Source organism: Dromiciops gliroides, chromosome 5 (assembly GCF_019393635.1).
Source record: "Dromiciops gliroides isolate mDroGli1 chromosome 5, mDroGli1.pri, whole genome shotgun sequence".
Lineage (NCBI taxonomy): Eukaryota > Metazoa > Chordata > Mammalia > Microbiotheria > Microbiotheriidae > Dromiciops > Dromiciops gliroides.
Genome location: NC_057865.1, coordinates 296,241,133 through 296,260,979, shown reverse-complemented (window position 1 = coordinate 296,260,979; position 19,847 = coordinate 296,241,133). Strand labels below are relative to the sequence as shown.

Sequence of the window (19,847 nt, the reverse complement as noted above, 5' to 3'; positions counted from 1 at the left end):
AGAAGTAGCACACAGAGGGCTAGACTCCCACTGAAGAAGACCTGGGTTTTTTGAGGACAGGGGAGAAATGGGTGTGTCTGTAGGCAGCAGTATAGAAGGAGAGATAAGAGAACAGCAAAGATGGTAACAGGAACAATCTGTTGGAGATGAGAAGAAGGGCTGGCATCGAGGTACACGCAGAGGCACTGGTCTTGGCAAGGTGAAGGGACACTTCATCTGAGACAGGAGGTAAAAAAGGATTCCCATACGGCAGAGAAGTGGGACTCTGCAAATGGCTTCAATTTGGAAGTGAGTCTGAGACAAGGCGCTTAGCTGAGGGGTGGGGGGTGGCCATGGAGCTGCTGCTAGGGATAGTGGAGAACAAATGGACTATAGAGGAGTAGAATGTTTGTCTTGTGGCAGTAAGGGCCCAGTAAGGAAGAGATAACATCCACCTGCAGTGACTGAAGTCAGCTGTTCAATGATTTCCTCCAGTTCTGCTCTGCAGCACATGATGAGTCAGGGCACATATTGGGTGTGATTGGCGAGAGGACAAATGGGCGAGAGATCAGAGTCAGGAAGTACACTGAGAGACAACGGATACATTATCTGGAAGTGAAAAGAGGGCAGGAGAGGATGGCAGTTGGGGTGCTGGGTAAAGGTATCCCATGGAAAGATGCAATGATCAGATGATGATCAGATCGCAGGACTCTGGAGGTTGGGAACTCCAAAACTGGGGTATGGTACGATCAAGGATGTGGCCGTCGGTGGTCATGGGAACTGGGAAGTAAGGGAATTAGAGGGAGCATCAATGTTTACGAACTTTTATGTTTAAGAGCCAGCAAGGTAGAGAGACACTGCACAGAGTTCTGGGCCTGGAGTCAGGAAGATCTGAGTTCAAGAGGAATAATCAGGCCTCATTTACTAGCTGGATGGCCTTTGGCAACCTGTTTGCCTCAGTTTCCTTAACTGTAAAATGGGGATAACAACAATAGCACAGTGTCTGGCACATAGTAGGCACCTAAGGCGGCTTGTTCCTTCCCCCTCCTCCCTGAATTTTAGGAACACGTAGGTCAGTCTTGCTGCAAGGGGAGCAGTGACGCCATAGACTGACGCCCTCCCCACCCCAACAGGAAGGATGAACGCTCACATCTGCCCTGACATGGGATTACTGTCTTACAGGCCTGTTTGGCTCTTGTGATAACTTGGTTCTTCCTTCCTGAATAGATCTTGTTTATTGCTGCAGCCATCTTACAAACACTGCCTACCTGCCAGGCCGCTGTGGCCAGTGCTCCTCTGCTGCCCCCTCTCTGGGGGCTCCGAATGGTTAGCTGAGGGTGAGGAGAGGCTGGTGCCAACATCCTGGGCGAAAGTGGCAGCAGGCTTCACACAAGCCAGGGGGACACCCCAGGCCAGCAGGGGAGAGCAGGTGGCTGCTTCTGTGCCACAAATGCAGAGCCAGCTCCTCAGGCAGGGGCACAGGGGTCATTCCAGCTGGGGCTGAGGTGCTCCAGTGTCCCAAGGTGGCTACAGTTCTAGGAGGAGAATTCTTAAACATACGTGGGGAGGGGCAGCTAGGTGGCGCAGTGGATAAAGCACCGGCCCTGGATTCAGGAGTTCCTGAGTTCAAATCCAGCCTCAGACACTTGACACTTACTAGCTGTGTGACCCTGGGCAAGTCACTTAACCCCCATTGCCCCCCCCTCAAATATATATATATGGGGGGGGTCAGGGAGCACAGGGCCCCTCTCTTTAATCAAATGGACATGATCTTGAAGCCCATGTTTACCAAATGACAGAATGGATCTGGTGTAGGATCAGCTAAGTTGATTAAGCCCCTCCCTATCAGGAGGAAAGACAGAAGAGAAAGAAAGAGAGAAACAGAGACAGAGAGAGTGGGGAAAAGAGGGAAGAGGGGGGAAGGAGGGGAAGGGGGAGGGAGGAAAGGAGGAAAGAAGATGGGGGTGGGGTGGAGGACAGAGATGGAGACAGGAGGGGAGAAAGGGAGAGGGAGGGGAAAAAGAAGGGGGGAGAGAAAGAGAGGGAGGGAGGGAGGGAGAGAGAGAGAGAGAGAGAGAGAGAGAGAGAGAGAGAGAAGAGGGACAGAGAGAGGAAAAAAGGGAGAGAACACACAAAAAAGGCCTTTGAGTACCAGAATAACTTGCATAAAGTCCTCATACTTTTTTTTGTTTGGTTTGGTTTGGGTTTTTTTGCAGGGCAATGGGGGTTAAGTGACTTGCCCAGGGTCACACAGCTAGTAAGTGTCAAGTGTCTGAGGCCGGATTTGAACTCAGGTCCTCCTGAATCCAGGGCCGGTGCTTTATCCACTGCACCGTCTAGCTGCCCCCCCCCCTCATACTTTTTAAAGGGGGAATGGACCTATGATTTCACTGGTATCTGAGATCTTCCAGTGTGGAAAACCCCTCCCAATGTAGTTCTATAGCTTCTCTATCACTCACAGGTCCTGGAGTGGGTTAAAGGCAGGAGTGAAACCACATACTTTTATTGTAGTTTTGTTTCTTAAACTCCAAACTTAACAAATATCAGCTAAAATGAGCATTTCCAGCTACAATGGGGAACAGGAATGGCCTTCATGTGACAACGTGAATCTTGGAGCTAGCCTTTCTTTTCAAGAGTTGCTTTCCAAGCTGCCCTGCTCCTTTGTGATTGTTTCCTGCTCTTCTGTGTGGGGAGAGCATGACTCTATCTCTGAGCCCCATCCCCTGCACTTACTCCCATCCACCCCCCAAACTGAAAAACAAAAAAGTGACAAAAACAAATCCCATGTCGGTCAAGTCCAACAATGTGCGTGTCCTTCTGCACCAGGACGGAGGTAGCCTGCTTCACCAATGGGATGTAGAGCTGGGGTGTGGTGCTGCACCAGTCACCGTTCTTAAGCCTTTCTGAGCTTTGTCTTCACAATGCTGTTATCATACAAATCATCCTGGTTCTGCTCACTTCACTCACAGTGCTTGACTCTTGAAATGTCTCCAAGGTCCTCTTTCAAATGCATTTTCTCTGTGTCTCTAACCTTGCTTAGCACATGTGGCTGGTACACAGTATACACTTAATGTGTAGGCACTTAATGCTTACTGACTAATTAAGCAGACTGGTCTCCCAGCCCAGAGCACCTTAGGAGCAATAAATGATAAAGGAAGTGAGAAGGTGACGTTGCCAGAGGGGAAACACCCACTATCCACCAAGCACCACGGGGCGGGGGCCTCTGGAAAACAGACGCACTAGTATATTCTTGGGGCACCTGGATAGAGAGCTGGGCCTGTGTGCCTTAATCTACCGGAGAAGGAAGTGGCAAACCACTCCAGCATCTGTGTGAGGAAACCTCATGGACACCATAATCCACAAGGGCATGACTGAACAAGTACATTCATTCTTTTTTTTTTTTTTTGGTGAGGCAATCGGGGTTAAGTGACTTGCCCAGGGTCACACAGCTAGTAAGTGTCAAGTGTCTGAGGCCGAATTTGAACTCAGGTCCTCCTGACTCCAGGGCCGGTGCTCTATCCACTGCGCCACCTAGCTGCCCCAAGTACATTCATTCTTGGTGGAGCTGTCCATTGGTTTAGCCATTCTGGAAAGCAATTTGGAATTATGCCCCCAAAGTCACTACGCTGTTCCTAATCCAGAATAGGACCAGGCCTGGGGCATGGAGCCAAAGTGGCGGAGAGAAGCCAGTAAGCTGCCTGAGCTCTCCCAAGTTTCCCTTAAAAACAACATTAAGTCAAGCCTCTAAACTGATTCTGAAACTACAGAACCTACAAAAAGACAGAGACACAATCTTTCAAGCTGAGATAATTTAAAAGACTTCAGGAAAGGTGGGTCTCACTCAGGCAGGTGGGGAGCACAGTGCACCTCAGCGCAGTGCAGAGTGGAGGGGATTGGGGCAAGTCAGCAGGAAGCAACTGAGGCCCCTTGATCCTGGCTTGGCAGGCCAGTGGTGAGATCCACCAGCACCAGCTGAGAGGGCAGGCTGCCAGCTAGGGGGCCACCCACAGGACGAGCGCGATCAGGCCTGGCCATCCCAGTGCACGCCACACTGGGAGCAGGCACAGGGAGCAAGCCCAAGGTGGTGAGAAATCAGCAAGCCATAGAGGCCTCAGAGTAGAAAGCCCATGACACAGCCCCTATCTCCCAGCACAAGAAGCTTGAAACAGTGACCCTGGTGCCCAAGGAGTCGACCTTAACTTAAAAAAAAAAAAAAGCTGCAATATGAGCAAGAAACAAAAAAGAGCTCTCACCATTGAAAGCTTCTGTGTTGACAGGGAAGAGCTAAACACAAACTCAGATGAAAAAATGGTGAGAGAAATGAAAGCAACACAAGAAAATTATGAAAAAAGAATCAGCAGCTTGGAAAAGGAAGCACAAAGACTGACTGAAGAAAACAATGCCTTAAAAATTTGAATTGGACAAGTGGAAACTAATGACTCCATGAGACACCAGGAATCAGTCAAGCAGAATCAAAAGAATGAAAAAATAGAAGAAAATGTGAAATACCTCATTGGAAAGACAACTGACCTGGAAAGCAGATTCAGGAGAGACAATCTGAGAATCACTGGACTGCCTGAAAGCCATGACCAGAAAAAGAGTCGAGACCACATTCCAGGAAATTATCAAGGACATCTGCCCTGATCCTATAGAACCAGAGGACCAGGGTTGTGTTTTTTCCCCTGGGCCAGAAGCAGGGGTAGCCTCTGGCTCTGCTGACACAGCTCAGAAGCCTCGATGGCTTTGGGGATGTCTGAAGAATGAAGAATGAGCATTTAAGAAGCATCTATTGGAGGGGGAGAATAGGTGGCACCGGCCCTGGATTCAGGAAGACCTAAGTTCAAATCCGGCCTCAGACACTTGACACTTACTAGCTGTGTGACCCTGGGCAAGTCACTTAACCCCCATTGCCCCGCAAAAAACCCCCCAAAACAAAAAAAGAAGCATCTATGAACAAAGACATGCTCTAGGCACTGTCCTCAGTGGTTTCTCCCCTCCAAATATTATCTCATTTGATCCTCACAACCACCCTGTAAGTAGGTAGTTAATATTCCCTTTTTACAGTTGAAGAAACTGAGGCAGACAGAGGTTAAGTGACTTGCCCAGGGTCACACAGTTAATAAGGGTCTGAAGACTGTGAGAGTCATTGAACCCTGCCCTTCTGACTAAATTAACTTCTACAGGGAAAAAGGGGGGGCATATAGTAGTACTTCTATATCCTAGTCGAATAGGTTAAGCAAACATCTTTTTGTTAATTCTTCAATGACCCACAAGGGCCTCATTTAATCTCAATGTCAAATCTGAATTAATAGGGTGTTGACATCAGGCCCACACCTAGCAAGATGCCCTTCAATGCATCAATACCATTTCCAAGCTTATTCTCCCAAGAGATCAAAGAAAAAGGAAAAGGATCCCCATTTACCAAAATATTTATATGTTGGGGTTTTTTTTTGGTGTGGTCTCAAAGAACTGAAATATATGGGATTACCCATCAACTGGAGAATGGCTAAACAGGCTGTGGTATGTTAATGTGCTATAAGAAATGCTGAAGGGGATGGTTTCAGAGAAACCTGCAGATTTATACTGACTAAAGCAGAATAAATCGAGCAGAACCAGGGGAAGAATACATACAACAACAACATTATGAAGACAAACAATTTGGAGACTCGGCTATTCTGACCAATGCAGTGACCAACCATGACTCCCAACAACCTGTGTTGAAACCTGCTGCCTCCATCCTTCCTGTCCGTCCAACGACCAAGCCGCAGAGTAAACTGCTTCCGGCTGGGCACAGTTGTGATGGCTTTGTTTGTTAATGTTTGTCGTTAATGTTTCCAGTTGGGGAAAAAAATGGAAGGGCTAGAGAAAACAAATGCTTGGAATGGAAAAAAGTGAGATACCATCAAGCTGTACAAGAAAAGACAAACCAGGGGCGCTCTCTGCCAGCAGCAGTCTGGGAATGGGAAAGTCCCTGGGGTAGTGCGGCTCCGCAGGCCCTCCCAAGCTTGCCTCACACCAGCCATGCTGGGCTCTCCTCTGGAGGTAGTGAGCGAGTCAGTCCTCTACAAGTTACACGGGAATTCATTTATCTTTGGCCAGCCTGGGCAACCCAGGGGTATGCAGTAAAGGAAGGAACAGGGTTGGCCCTGCCGCCACCCACAGATCCAAACACAGCCCAAGAGGCCTTTGGGCAATCGGGGCTCAGGGCTCGGGATGCTCTGAAGGCTTGCCCGTCACCAGGGCAGAAAACCAGCCATAAGATCACAGACCCAGAGGTGGAAGGGACCTCAAACTCTTTTGTTTTACATGAGAAGACGGAAGCTCACAAGAGGAAGCATCTGCTCAAGGGCACACAGGTTGTAGGCAGCAGTCAGGATGCCCAGACTTCAAACCCTGCCCTTTTCCCCAGTCCTCAGTGCTGAAGGAGTAAATAAAGCTTTTATTAAATGCTTACAAAGTAAGTGTTGGGGATCTAAAGAGAAAAGCCAGATGGTCCCTGCTTTTAAGGAACTCCCATTCTAATGGGGGAAGCCAACATAGAGAGGAGAGCACAGCAGCAGGGCACACGCAAGGCCCCATGGTCCTGGGTGAGTGATGGCAAAAAGCCTGGTAATATATTTTCTTGAATGTACTTTTCACTGGACTCAAGAGTGCCGACACTCAGTGAAACTCAGTGCCAGACTGTTCTTTTCCTTGCTCTTTCCCCTGCTTTAGGCATTGACTGTTTACTTCATTCTTCAATGTTTTTTGTTAACTTCCCGGCCGGGTCAGGCAGCAATCCCTTAATCAGCAAGGCCACTGACTGAACAATAAACACACCCCTAGGATGCATGTGATATCTGCAGATACCAGGGACCTAACGTGAACTAGCACAACAGAGTCTACACCTGGGGGGGGGGAGGTGCGTGCGCACACCCAAACACTCTCGTTTCTCCCATTTCTGTTTTCTTCTGGCCCCAGCTTCTCGACTCTTCTCAGATGACTTTTTTTTTAAACTAGAAATACTTCTAATCAATATATGGAAAACTGGAATGGATTTTGTTAGCCATGTATGGCTGGCACGGTAGGAGATCCCTCTGCTAGTGCAAATGGATGTTACCCAAAGAATAAAGAGGCCCAGGAGAGAGCAGCAGAGAGGGCAGGCAGGAGACAAGGGAGCTTAGAGGGCTGAAGATCTACACAGGATAGCTTGGGGTTGGGGTAGGAAACCACAGATAGACACTACAAGGGGGAAGTATGTGGGTGGTTATAGGGTTTAATGAAATTGTGAGAAGGCAGCAAGACAGCATGGGTCTTATGGCCTTGATGTTCATTGGTCATATCAAAGACCATTTGCACCTTCCCGCCTGAGGTCCTTGGGACAGAGGACATCCATGGCTGGCCCATACTTAGAATTCAGCGAGGTCAGACTAATAGTATCGGATATCAAATCCACAAAGAACCTGAGGCAATAAAGGGGACAGAGACAGAGGGAAGGTACAAAAGAAAAATGAGAACTTGTCCAAAACAAATCAATGGACAGATGTTTATTATTAATTGCCTTGGCATTCACTGGTAATACAGAGGTGAAAAATGGCCCGGTCTGCCCAACCCAGAAGGGAGGGAGGATGTGAGTGCCCCAAGAAGCAGGGAAAAAGGTAGAACGGGACCTAGATCAGACCTGGGCTAAAGAAGATTCAGACAAAGTGCTCTGGGAAACTTAGGGGGAGGAGGGGATAGAAAGCTCACTTTCACTGGGCAGTGAGAGAAGAGCTTCTGGGAGGTAGCAGCAAAGGGAAACAAAGAGGCCAGGATGAGAAGGGCATTAAGAGCAGTCCAGTTTTGCTGGAACATAGAGGTCATGAAGGAAAATCATAAATGGTCTGGCTGAATGTTGACTTTCTATTTGGGGAAGAAATATCAATTGTACTTTCCAAGGAATCCCAAGAATCCTAAAGTCGTGTACCAGCAAATGATATAAAGTAGTAGATTTTAAGTGTCAGCAGTCAGAGGGGGAGACTTCCCGGAGGGAGCAAGGATTCTGAGAGGCAGAGATGAGGAGGGAAGGCGTGGCAGGCACAGCGAACAGGTGATGTAAATGACATTTGTCTTATACAAAATTGCATTCTGATCTGAAGGCAAAAGCCCTGGTGAGCATCCTACATGCCCTGCACAAGCTATCCCAGTGTACCTTACTGTACCTCCTAAGCTGCCTTCCCTCGACTCCAAGGCACTCCCCTCCCATCCCATTCTCCAAACTCATTATCTTCATCTCACCCCAGGATGGCAGTGTGCTGGTTCGGTCTTCACCCCCCTCATATTTCCCATCAATCCCTCAGTCCTTCCTGTTCCTCCCCTCTCGAGTCTCCTCTTCCTTAGAGAGGAATCAATCCGGACTGACTCAATTAGTGACCAGAGAAACCAGAACTCGCACCCTCCCCCACTGCATCTCAGGGGACCTCCATCCTGAGCTATTCTTCTTCCCTGGTTATCTCTGCTCTTAATGTCGAAAGTACCAGGGTCCAGGCTGAAACTGCTACTTATCATGGTGAGCCAGCAACTAGGATTTGCCGAATAATAGTGTTTTAGAGTCGGAAGACTTTAGAAACCACCAAATTCCGAATCCCTTCAAATAGGATTATTGAGGGTCATCAATGGTTTGTTCAAATACTTCCTCAGTATCAATCAATCCCAAAGCATTTAATCACATGGGACGCAAAGAAAGGCTACAAACCAACAGCAACAATAAAAGTCTTGCCCTCAAGCTCCCATTCTGAGGCAGCATGGAAAGAAGTAGGTGCAGGTGTGTATAGATGGGCACAGATGTCTACATACACTAGTGTGCACAGAAAGGAGATGGGAAGCAACCTCAGGGAGGAAAGCGTGTAGATTCTCCAAGACCCCTCATCTCAACTTTCTATCAGAGGTCGATCAACGGGCATTTATAAAGAGCTTATCATCTGCAGGGCACCCCATGAGGCAGCTGGTGGCTCGGAGGATAGAAAGCTGGGCCTGGAGTCCGGGAAACCGAGTTCAGATTTGGCCACAGGCATTTACTGGGTGACCCTAAGCAAGTCATTTAATCTTTCTTTGTCTCGGTTTCAAGGTAAATTAGGGACAGCAGCAGACCCTCCGTCACAGGGTCGCTGTGAGGGTGAAAGGGGATCCTATTTGTGACCAGCCCACTGAGCGGGCACTAGCCACACAAACGCCCCGAGCCAATAACGAAGCGGATTAGATGGCTGAGGCGTCTCCAAGACGCCAGTTTCTCAGGGATGAGCCGACAGCCTGGCCTGGGAGAAGAGGCCAAAGAAGGCCGAGGCACCCGAGGGCGTTTCAAGATCGGCCGGGCTCTCCCCGGACTCTGAGTTCTGCAGGGCAGCAGCCGTCTTTTCTACTGCCCACAGCACCACCTCCCTCTCCCCCGGGCCGGCCACAGAGGGGTCCCTCGGGCCCCTGCGGGATGCTCCTGCAAGAGGGCGCAGAGACACGCGTGGGGACCAGAAGCGGTGTCTCCGCGGGGGGCGGGGCGGCGGCTCGCCCCCGGGGAGCAACAACAGGGGTCAGAGACCCGGACACCCCGGGCGGGGGGGCTCCCGGGGCGACACCGTCGGCCCAGGCCGCCTCCTCTGCTCCGTCCCTGGGCTAGGCGAGGGAGGCACGCCCAAGAAGTGCGGCTCGGCTCGGCGCCCCCTGCTTCCCCCGCCCGGCCCGGTCCGGTCCGCTCCAATCCTCCCGGAGCGGGGCCGCTCCCCGGACGGCGCCCCAGCAGCCCTGGGCCTCCTCCTCCTCCTCCTCCTCCCGCCAAGCACGCATTAAGCACCTGCTGGGTGTGTGACCGGCGCCGGGCCGGCCGGGCCGCAGAGCCCCGCCCCCCGCCCACACCTCCCCGCCCCCGCCGTCCTCACCTCCAGGGCCTGGCCCAGCTCCAGGTCGAAGGCCACCACGCACACACACTCGAGCCAGGCGGAGAAGCGCGCCCAGGGCAGCGGCGGCCGGCGGAGCCGGCGAGTCGTGGTTGGGGTGGAGCTCGGGCTCTCTGAGGGGCCCAGGCCGGCTGGCGGCGGGCGCGGGGCAGCGCCCCACAGCGCGTCCATGCCGAGTCCGAGGCCGCCTCCGGCTCCTCCTTCAAGCTACTCTGGAACCGCCTCGGGCGCCGCCGTGCGGCGTCGTCATGGAGACCGGGTCGCGCTCGCCTCCCAAGGACCCACTGCGCCTGCGCCCGGGTCCGCACCGCCCCTTTTCCCCCCCCAACTCTGCCCCGGCCTGCGTCAGGGAGCCATAGAGAGCGGCGTCTCCTCGCCCAGAGAGGCAGCCCCGTCCTCAGCCTGGCGAGGCGCCCTTCACAGAGCACTTTCGCTACCCCGCGGTCGGAGGGGTGTGCTGCGCGCGAAGCTCTCCTTTGGGGCAGAGAGACTAGCCTTCTGCTGGCTAGAGCGTCCCTGACGGTCAGATGAGGACACTTCCGGTAACGACCCTGCCCAGGAGGCCCCGCCCGGGGCGGGGCGGGAGACGGTTAGGAGCCGAATGGGTTGCAGGTGCTTGGGAGGGGGGAGAGAGGAGAGGAGGGGAGGGGAGGGATCTTTGAGGGACGAAGGTGGAGTCAGTGATCGGAGGGGAGGGGTCTGTGAGGGGGAAGGGAGGAGTCCGAGAGGGGAGAGGGGAGGTGGAGGAAGGGGAAGGAGAGAGTGGGGGGAGAAGGGAAAAGGGGAGGGAGAGGGTGGGGGAGGGGAGGGGAATTAACAAGGATCTGTGAGGGACAAAGGTGGGGTCAGGGATGGGGAGGAGAGGGGTCTGTGAGGGTTAGGTCAAGTCAGTGAGGGGAGGGAGAGGGTCTGGGAGTTAAGGGGGAGGGGTTTGTGAGGGACAAAGGTGGGGCCAGTGATGGGGAAGGGGAGGGGTCCTTATATGAGGAGGGAGGAGTGTATGGGGGGCTTGATAAAACGGTGGGGAAGGGTCTGGGGCTGTCGCCAGGAGGCCTGAGACTGAATTTTGGGGCAGGGTCCTACTATCTGGAGATAATTTTCCGAATGCTTTGGGGGGGGGGGGTGTCGGTTGAGAGTGTGGCTGTGAAAGCCCAGGGCCCCCTTCTACTTTAGAAGACCCCGATATTAGTGCCACGTAGCGTTATTCAGGCATTTGTAGGCGCTGTGGCCTCCACAAGCATGCTTTTGGGGAGCGGGGGGAGAGGGCGAGCCCCCAAATGGTTTGGATAGGAAATGGCACCAAGGTGGGGAGGCTAAGGGCCCTTTGAGGCCCACCGGAGGAGGGCCAAATAGACAGGGAGAGATGGGGTACCCTCTCGGGGCATAGCCCATGTGATGGGAGTGGAGCGTGCATGCGTGGGGGCCACGTTTGATGAATGACTCTGGAAAAGGGGGGTGGGAGCCAGCTTGTGGAGGACTGAGCATTTTGTCCTAGAATCCACCGAGAGCTACTGAAAATTGTTGATTTGGGTCTGGGGTGACTCTCCTTGGGACAGACACACCTAAGAAGGAAGTGTTATGGGGGGAAAGCACGTGGGTCCTTAGGATACCTTTGTAAAGATTTTTTTTTTTTTTGGTGAGGCGATTGGGGTTAAGTGACTTGTCCAGGGTCACACAGCTAGTAAGTGTTAAGTGTCTGAGGCCAGATTTGAACTCAGGTACTCCTGATTCCAGGGCCGGTGCTCTATCCACTTCGCCACCTAGATGCCCCCTCTGTAAAGAATTACACTCTCAAGCAAGCCCTATTTAGGAATAAAAGAACAGATTTATTGGCCGGGAGGAAGGTTTAAAAACACTTTCCTCCCCAACTATCCTGGGGAGAGCCCTTTTATAGGGCTAAGATGGTGTGGGTAAAATGTCCCTTATTGGATGATGGGTTGGAAGTAGTCTGGGGGTGGGTTGGGGTAGTTTGATGATGGGTCGTGGGCAATCTGGTGATGGTTGTTAACTCCATCCTGGTGGGTCGAAAGCAGTCTGCTGGTGGGCGGTTTCTGTGTCCCCTTCTGGTGCAGCCTCACCTAACAGGATTGATTACCTCATCGAGGTGGTGGTCCTGGAGCTCCCCAGACAACTTCTGGGGTAACCAGGGCCCATAATACTCCCATAACATAAGGGAGATAAGCCTATTAGGCGAGGCTGCTGCTTGAGTGGCACCAGGGGACAAAGATAACTCTACGAGTCAGGACCACCACCCTTCCGTTGTCAGGTGGTTAGTCACCCATCCACCTGCTATAAAAGCTTTGACCTCCCTCTCCATTTCGGGGAGTCTCTAAGCCATCTCCTCCCCAAGAGGGAAGTCTTCCCTCTGGGTCACCTTCTCTAGTGCCCAAATAAAAGACTATGTTATTCTAATTGGATTGTGTTCAGAGGTGTAATTCTTTAAAGAGGAATACCTAAGGACCCCCACCTCCAATTTCCCCTGAGACATATTGATGTGGTCATATCTCTGTTTTTAGAATATCAATTGGGCAGCTATATGGAGGGGTGGGGAATGGATTTTGGAAAACTAATTAGGAAGTTATTGCCATGGTTGTCTAGGCAGGATGGTTAAAGAGGGAGGAATGCACTAGGCTAGAGACTTATGTGGGCTGAGTGAACACAACCGAAAGGAAGTCTGTCTAGTTCCTGGGTTTGTAGAAAGTTCTGTTCACCATAGAAATGTACTTAGTAGAGGTATAGGAGCCAGGTGATCTACCTTAGCAGGGAGCCCGAAGAAACAAGAACTTAGATTAGGTGGACTTAAAGGGCCCTTCCATCTCAGATTCTGGGAGCACAAAGGTCACAATTCTGTGTCCATTTTAGCCTTTCAAAACACTTTCCTCCCAACAATCCAGCAAGATAAATATCAGAACAACTGGAGATAGGTGACCCTGGATGTTTGAGGCAATGGGGTTAAGTGACTGGCCCAGGGGCACAGAGCTAGCGTCAAGTGTCTGAGGTCAGATTTGAACTCAGGTCATCCTGACTCCAGACTCTTTCCATTCCCCATTGTAAAGCGGGTAGACTGCAAGTTAGGCTTAGTAATAGGTGCATAGCACATAATATGTAGGTACTTAATAAATGCTTATGGACTAACTAACTGTTTGAATTCAGGTTTTACTGTGCAGCAGTTAATCCTAAATGATCTTAATCATTTGTACTAGGTAGTGGAGTGGGTAGATAGAGCAATGGGCCTGAGTTCAAATCTAGCCTCCCACACACAAATGACCCTGGGCAAGTCAACTTAACTTCTTTCTGCCCCAGTTTCTTCCTCACTGGATTTTTTTGAAAATCAAATGAGATAATAGTTGTAAAGCACAAAGCACAGTGATTTGGCACATAGTAGGTACTTAATGTGCCTTCCCTTAGGAGTTTATAGTGCATATGGAGAAAACTAAGATTTATAGAGAGATGTTAAATCTAAATACAAAAAAGAACAAATTTACACAGTTTGAGGTATGTGACGTTTAAAATCTAATGTGTGTCACCTTATTCCTGTTCCAAGTGTAGGGAAAGCTAGCTAAGGGTTACTTATAAATTAGAAGCTTTAGCACCAAGTTTTGGCATTAAGCATTTATTACTGAAAAAGAGAACACCTGGGTCAGAAAGTCAAGAAAAAGGCCTAACCTAGAGTTCTCAAGTTCTCCCACCACCAGCCTGTTTGAGCAACAAACAGAGTCCCAGCTTCCTCTGCCTCCCAAGGAGAGACGGTCCCTGCACACTGCTTCAAGCTAATTGGCTAGCATCACCCAAATCCACTGGTTCACTGGACTTGAGGGTGTCAGAGTCCACAGTCTCTGAGAACACAGGGTCTTCAGAGTCTGGCAGGTGAATTAACTTTAAGTACGTTAATCAGCAAAGTCACTCAATCCAATCAATCTGGGGCCTTTGGGTGTTGGCAAAGCCCATTATTTTCTTATAGGTACCATGGTTTAGGAAAGACATTGACGAGTTGGATAATGACCAGATGAGTGCAGTCAGGGTAGTCAAAGGCCTCGAGTCCATGACATAGGAAGATTCACTGAAGAAACTGAAGATGTTTGACTTGAAGGAGAGAAGCTTGGGTGGCTAGGGATAGGGAGAGAATGGCACCATAGCTGTCTTCTAATATTTGAGGGGATGCCATGGGGAAGAGGGTCTGGCTTTGTTTTCTTTGGTCAAAGAAGGTATAACCAAGGACATTGGGTGGAAGTGAAAAAAGAGCCGCCCCTGACTGGAATCAGCCACCTCAGCAGGTCTGTAGGCAGAGGAGGTCCAGAAATCACTTCTCAGGTGTGTTGGAGTGGGAATTCTTTCTTGGCCCCCCATGTCCCTTTTAATCTTGAGTTATACATGAATTCTGGGATAAACATAAAAGTACTTTGCTTTTTCTTCAAATCATTTCTAATATTCTTTTGGGGGACATTAAGCATTTATTAAAGTATATTAAATATTAGTAAAGAACGCACATGTCTCTGAAAGATAGGAAAGTCTAGCTCGGAAATAGAAGAGAGAGAAAAGAGAAAATGGGGAATCCTAGTGGGCTACATCTGCTCTCACCCAGTTCCCTGGCTAAAGAAAGAGAGTCTCTGTGTAAGCTTGCTGGGGGCAGGAGGAGAGCCCACCCTTATACATTGCTCAAAGCTAATTGGCTAGCATCGTTCAAATCTATTGGTTCACTAGATTTGAGGGTGGTGTCAGAGCCCAGAGAACAGATCCTCAGGCGGTAACAAGGCTTTCAGGTGGGTGTGGTTTTGAGTGAGGTAAGTTCCTGACTCTGGGCTGACCTTAAGAAAGGTCAGGCCAGCTCTCTCAGTGAGGGGCCTCTGGGAATCCCCAAACCCCATTATTTTCTCACATGGTATTATTAGGTCAAAGAGTATGCATGTATAATATTATTGTTAAGAATGACTTAACATGGGGCAGCTAGGTGGCGCAGTGGATAGAGCACCGGCTCTAGATTCAGGAAGACCCGAGTTCAAATCCAGCCTCAGACACTTGACACTTACTAGCTGTGTGACCCTGGGCAAGTCACTTAACCCCATTGCCCTGCCAAAAAAAAAAAAGAATGAGTTAATATGAGTAGATTTTAGCAATTCAAAATAAAACTTCTGTTTAGCAAACAAGTTATCTAAACTCAGAGTATATATGAGGAAAAGATGTTTGGAGGAAATGGAGTGAGGAGGAAACTATGGTGCTAGGATGAGCAGTCTTTGTGATTTTTCAATCAATAAATGTAAACTTCCCTTTCTCAATTTCCCTCCTTTTCTTTCTCCTAATCAATTCTTTGTGCCAACTCTGAGCTGTATTTGGTGGGCAGCAGGTGAAAGGGATGTCAGCCCCCAAAGAAAACAAGAACTCAATAGTAAGTAAATCACAAGCACAGCGTATCAGAGTTGTTGGAATAATTTTATCAGTGAGGAATTTTTCAAATGGGTTCCATGAATGATGTGTCGTCTTACCCCTTGACATGCAGCGCCTAAGCCTTGAAACAACATGGCCAAAAGCACACAGCCAATCTACCACTGGCTGAGATTACCGACCCCTCACAATAGGGCCAGGCCGGAGCTACCATGGAGAATTTTATACACTCGGCCTGAAGTCAGCACTGGGCAGCTTCCTTGTTCTGGCCCAGCTGCTTTCCAGTTTTCTCCTCGGTTTTTGTCACTTCGTAAATTCTTTTTTTTTTTGAGTCTACTATCAAATTAAAGTCCTTAGTTTATTGATAGTTTTTCACAACCAGGACCCAAGCTATTTTTTTAATTAATATTTTATTTTTTTTCCCGCTACATGTAAAGATAGTTCTCAACTTTTGTTTATACAAGCTTTCCAATTTCAGATTTTTCTCCCTCCCTCCCCTCCCTCTCCCCTCTCCTAGACAGCAGGCAATCTGATATAGGTTATATATATATATATATATATATATATATATATATATATATATATATATACACATACATACATACATATATATGTATATATATATATATATATATATATATATATATATATATATATATACACATACATACATACATATATATGTATATATATGTATATATATATGTATATATATATATATAAAAACATTAAACCTATTTCTGCATTAGTCATGCTATAAGAGAAAAATCAGCAATCAGAGCAATGATGAAAGACCTCAAAATAGAAAAACATCAGCACCAAAACCAAAAGAAATCGTATGGTTCATTCAGCATCTACTCCACAGTTCTTTTTTTTTTCCTGGATTTGGAGATCCTCTTCCATCATGAGTTCCCTGGAACTCTTCTGTACCATGGCATTGGTGAGAAGAATCTAGTCCATCACAGTAGGTCAACACTCAATGTTCACATCATAAATTCTTGCTCCAATAGCCGGGACTTTTCACTTCCAGAATCAAATACAAAACCAAAGCTCTTCATAAACACCCCCCCCGCCCCCCCCCCCTTTTCCAATAGACTTCATATACCTTATTCCTTACTTCATACTCATCCATCCAGTGGCCCCAGCCTCTTAACTTTTTCTCCAAAAAGACCTTCCGTCTCCACTCTGGGTGTTTTCTTTGGCCATCCCCCATGCCGAGTGCTGTCCCTCTCCTGGGCTTTCTCCAAGCCCCAGCTAAAAGCCCATTTTCTCCAGGAAGCCTTCCCCAACCCCTCTTACTTCTGGCACCTTCCCTCTTTTAGGGATTTCCTAATTTTCCTGTTTATGGTTTGTATATATTTATTTGCATGTCGTTTCCCCCATTAGATTGTGAACTCGTTGAGGTCAGGGACTGGCTTTTGCCTCTTTCTGTATTCCCAGCCCTTATCATAGTGCCTGGCACATAGTAGGTGCTTAATAAATGGTTTTCGATTGTATGACTTTTGTTGTTCTTGATATTAACTTGGTCTATTATATTGATAGTTTCCTTAACATTAAACCAACTCTGCTTTCCTGATAGCAATCTGACTTGGTCATGGTGTATAATCTTTGTGGTATATCACTGAATCTTCTCGCCAATATCTTATTAAAAACTTTTACATCATCAATATTCATTAGGGATATTGGTCCATAGTTTTCTTTGTTGACCTTTCTGGCTTAGGTATCATGGCCACAGTTATATCATAGAAGGGGTTTTTGTTGTTGTTGTTGTTGTTTTGGTGAGGCAGTTGGGGTCAAGTGACTTGCCCAGGGTCACACAGCTAGTAAGTGTTAAGTGTCTGAGGCCGGATTTGTACTCGGGTCCTCCTGAATCCAGAGCCGGTGCTCCATCCACTGCACCACCTAGCTGCCCCATAGAAGGAGTTTTTAAAGATTTCTGTTCCTAATTTTCAGACAGCTTATGTAGTATTGGAATTAATTACTCTTTGGATGTTTGATGGAATTAACTTGTAAGTCTAGCTAGTCTTGGATTTTGTCCCTTTGGGAACTCATGTTCAGTCTCCTTTTCTGAAATCACATTATTTAAGTCCTCTGGTTCTCATTCTGCTAATCAGAGTATTTCATAGTCTTGAAATATTCTTCTATTTCATGTAAGTCATCAGTTTTATTGGCATATTATTGGGCAAAATAGTTTCTAATAATTTTTTTTATTCTTCATTTGTTGTGAAATTTTGGATGCAGGTAATTTGGTTTTCCTTTTAGTTTGTTTCTTTCTCAAATTAGCCATTGGTTCATCTAGTGTTTTATTTATTTTTTAAATCACCCCCTCCCCTAGGTTTTTTTTGCTACTATGTGCAAGCAGCCTTTCCTGATTCCCCTCAGTGCTAGCAACTTCTCAGATTACTTCCAATTGACTGTATGGTATGTGTACATGTCTGTATAGTATAGATGTAGTTCTTGGCATGTAGTCTCTTCCATTAGAATGGGAGCTCCTTGAAGGCAGGGACTGTTTTTGCCTCTGTTGCATCCCCAGTGCTTAGCTTACTGCCTGTCACATGGTAGGTGTTTAATAAATGCTTGCTGATTTGACAACTCAGTGAGGTTTTTTGTTTTCAATTTGTACAAGATTTCTTTGATTTTTAGTATTTCCATTTTGATTTTTAAATGGAGTTCTAAAATGTATTAACTCCTAGTTTCTTTAGTTGTATGCCCCATTTGTTCATCCATTCTTTCTTTGTGGGTGAAATTATTTAAAGATATTTCCTTTCCCCTCAGAACTGCCTTTGTCACTGCCCTCAAATTGTTGGCGGCTAACAGATTGCTTCTTGACTCAATCACCAGAAGACATCTGGAAGGTTCTTCAGGGTCTGAGGGTCTGAAAGTACTAGTTCTCAATTGGTCTGAGCTCCTTGTGCTGCAATGCCCTTGGGGCTACACCCCATCCCCAGTGTGCTGCCTTCTGGTGCCAGCCAGGCCTGAAAGAAATGAGTCTTGCTGATTTTTTTCCCATTGGATTTCCTGGTCAGGACCCAGTCTGGTTCTTTTTTTTTTTTTTCCCAAGGCAATGAGGGTTAATTGACTTACCCAGGATCACACAGCTAGGTATGTGTGAAATGTCTGAGGCCAGAATTGAACTCAGGTCCTCCTGAATCCAGGGCCAGTGCTTTATCCTCTACGCTACCTAGATGCCCCTTGGTTCATTTTCTAGATCTTTGTGGGATCCTTGTGGAGAGGAGCTGGGATGGATTGCTTCCTTTACTCAGGTGTTGTGACTGCTCTCCAAAGGAGTTTCAGTTTTGGAGAACTTATGTTTGAGAAACATCTGTGTTGCTTGTATCCCCAATTCTGTCTGGGAACATCTGGATTTGGCTTATTGCTCCCTGTTTTCTAGGTAGGCATTTTGGGGTTTTCAGATTTCCTCTGCCACACAAAGGGCAGACAGACCAGCCTAGCTGAAGGAGCTGGGCACCTGGAAGGACCTGCGCAAGGCTGCGTGGGCCAGACAGGTCAAACCACCCCCATTCTCCCCTTAGACCCTGATGGAGTCAGCCCTGGGAACAGCCACGCTTCCAGCCACTGTCCTCTGCACCCATCCTGGGAAGCAGCCCCTTGGGGAGAGGCAGCCCAGGAGCTGCCCCTTAGGGGCTGCAGCCATAGGGAGTGAGGACCCAGACAGGAATCTTTGGCCTCTAATGTCCTCAGCCCTGTCTATTGGTTCAGCATCACAAACAGATCAGATTTCATGAGCAGAAAATGGTGTCAGAGGAGGCTGGACCATCTATCAGCCCCCTGTGGACCAGGGGACCTTTCCAACTTACTTGCAACTGAAACCTTCCCTGTGTGTTGGTTCCCTCCTTGGAATATGAGGTCCTTGGGTCCAGGCGCTGTCTTATTTTTCTATTTGTACCCTCAGCACTTAGTGTAGAGCTTTGTATATAGTAAGTGCTTAATAAATGCTTTATTCATTCATTCCCTTAGAAGGAACAAGGTCCTAATAAACATTTGGACAAACAAAGCATATAAAGAACAGAACTAGAATTCACCTCTCAGTGTAGGTAGGAAGGGCTTTCGCTGAAGGTCAGACAGAGACCTCCTAGCACCAACAGGGGAAGTACTAGAGGCATGAACAGACTTGGGGGTGTTTGTGAAGGGAGGCATCCATCCATGTCACATTGCCACCTCGGTGGGTCTGCTTCCTCAAATCTTGGTCCACTCCCTTTCTGGGGCTGGTATTTATACAAATGGACTTATGTCTTTCTCCGCTCCCAGTCTGGCAGTACCCACACTTTGCTTGGCACTATCAGATTGTCTCAGCTCTCAGGCTTTGCTGGCATTGTCCATCTGGTTCTGTGTTCCCAATCAATACCTTGATATCCAGAAGCCTCTGCTATCTTCTTCTTGGTGATCCCTGCTCTCCTCTCTGTTCATTATGTATCTTGGACCTTTGGCATGGGAAAACAAGTTCTTTTCTCAAGAAGTCATGAGACTACTTGGTGCAGGGGAAGAGTGAGTCCCTGTGACGTGGGGCAGGCCACCTCAGATCACTCCTCTGTAAAATGAGAAGAGGCTCCTCAGGGCCGATGA

General features: G+C 48.3%; 2 protein-coding genes across 4 annotated transcripts in view; one reads left to right on the top strand and one right to left on the bottom strand.

The window, feature by feature from the left end:
- DENND6B (DENN domain containing 6B) overlaps nt 1-10,086 on the bottom strand; it is a 31,283-nt gene extending 21,197 nt beyond the window's left edge. For all 3 annotated transcript variants that reach the window (XM_043966712.1, XM_043966714.1, XM_043966713.1), the window contains exon 1: nt 9,867-10,086. In XM_043966712.1, coding sequence (XP_043822647.1) covers nt 9,867-10,055 — 189 coding nt within the window. In that variant the 5' untranslated portion in view covers nt 10,056-10,086. The remainder of the gene's footprint in view (nt 1-9,866) is intronic.
- Nucleotides 10,087-10,480: 394 nt separating this feature from the next.
- The window catches only part of PPP6R2 (protein phosphatase 6 regulatory subunit 2), a 152,905-nt gene continuing 143,538 nt past the window's right edge, over nt 10,481-19,847 (top strand). Inside the window, exon 1 of the mRNA XM_043968423.1 lies at nt 10,481-10,496. The gene's annotated coding sequence lies outside the window, so the exon portion shown is untranslated. The remainder of the gene's footprint in view (nt 10,497-19,847) is intronic.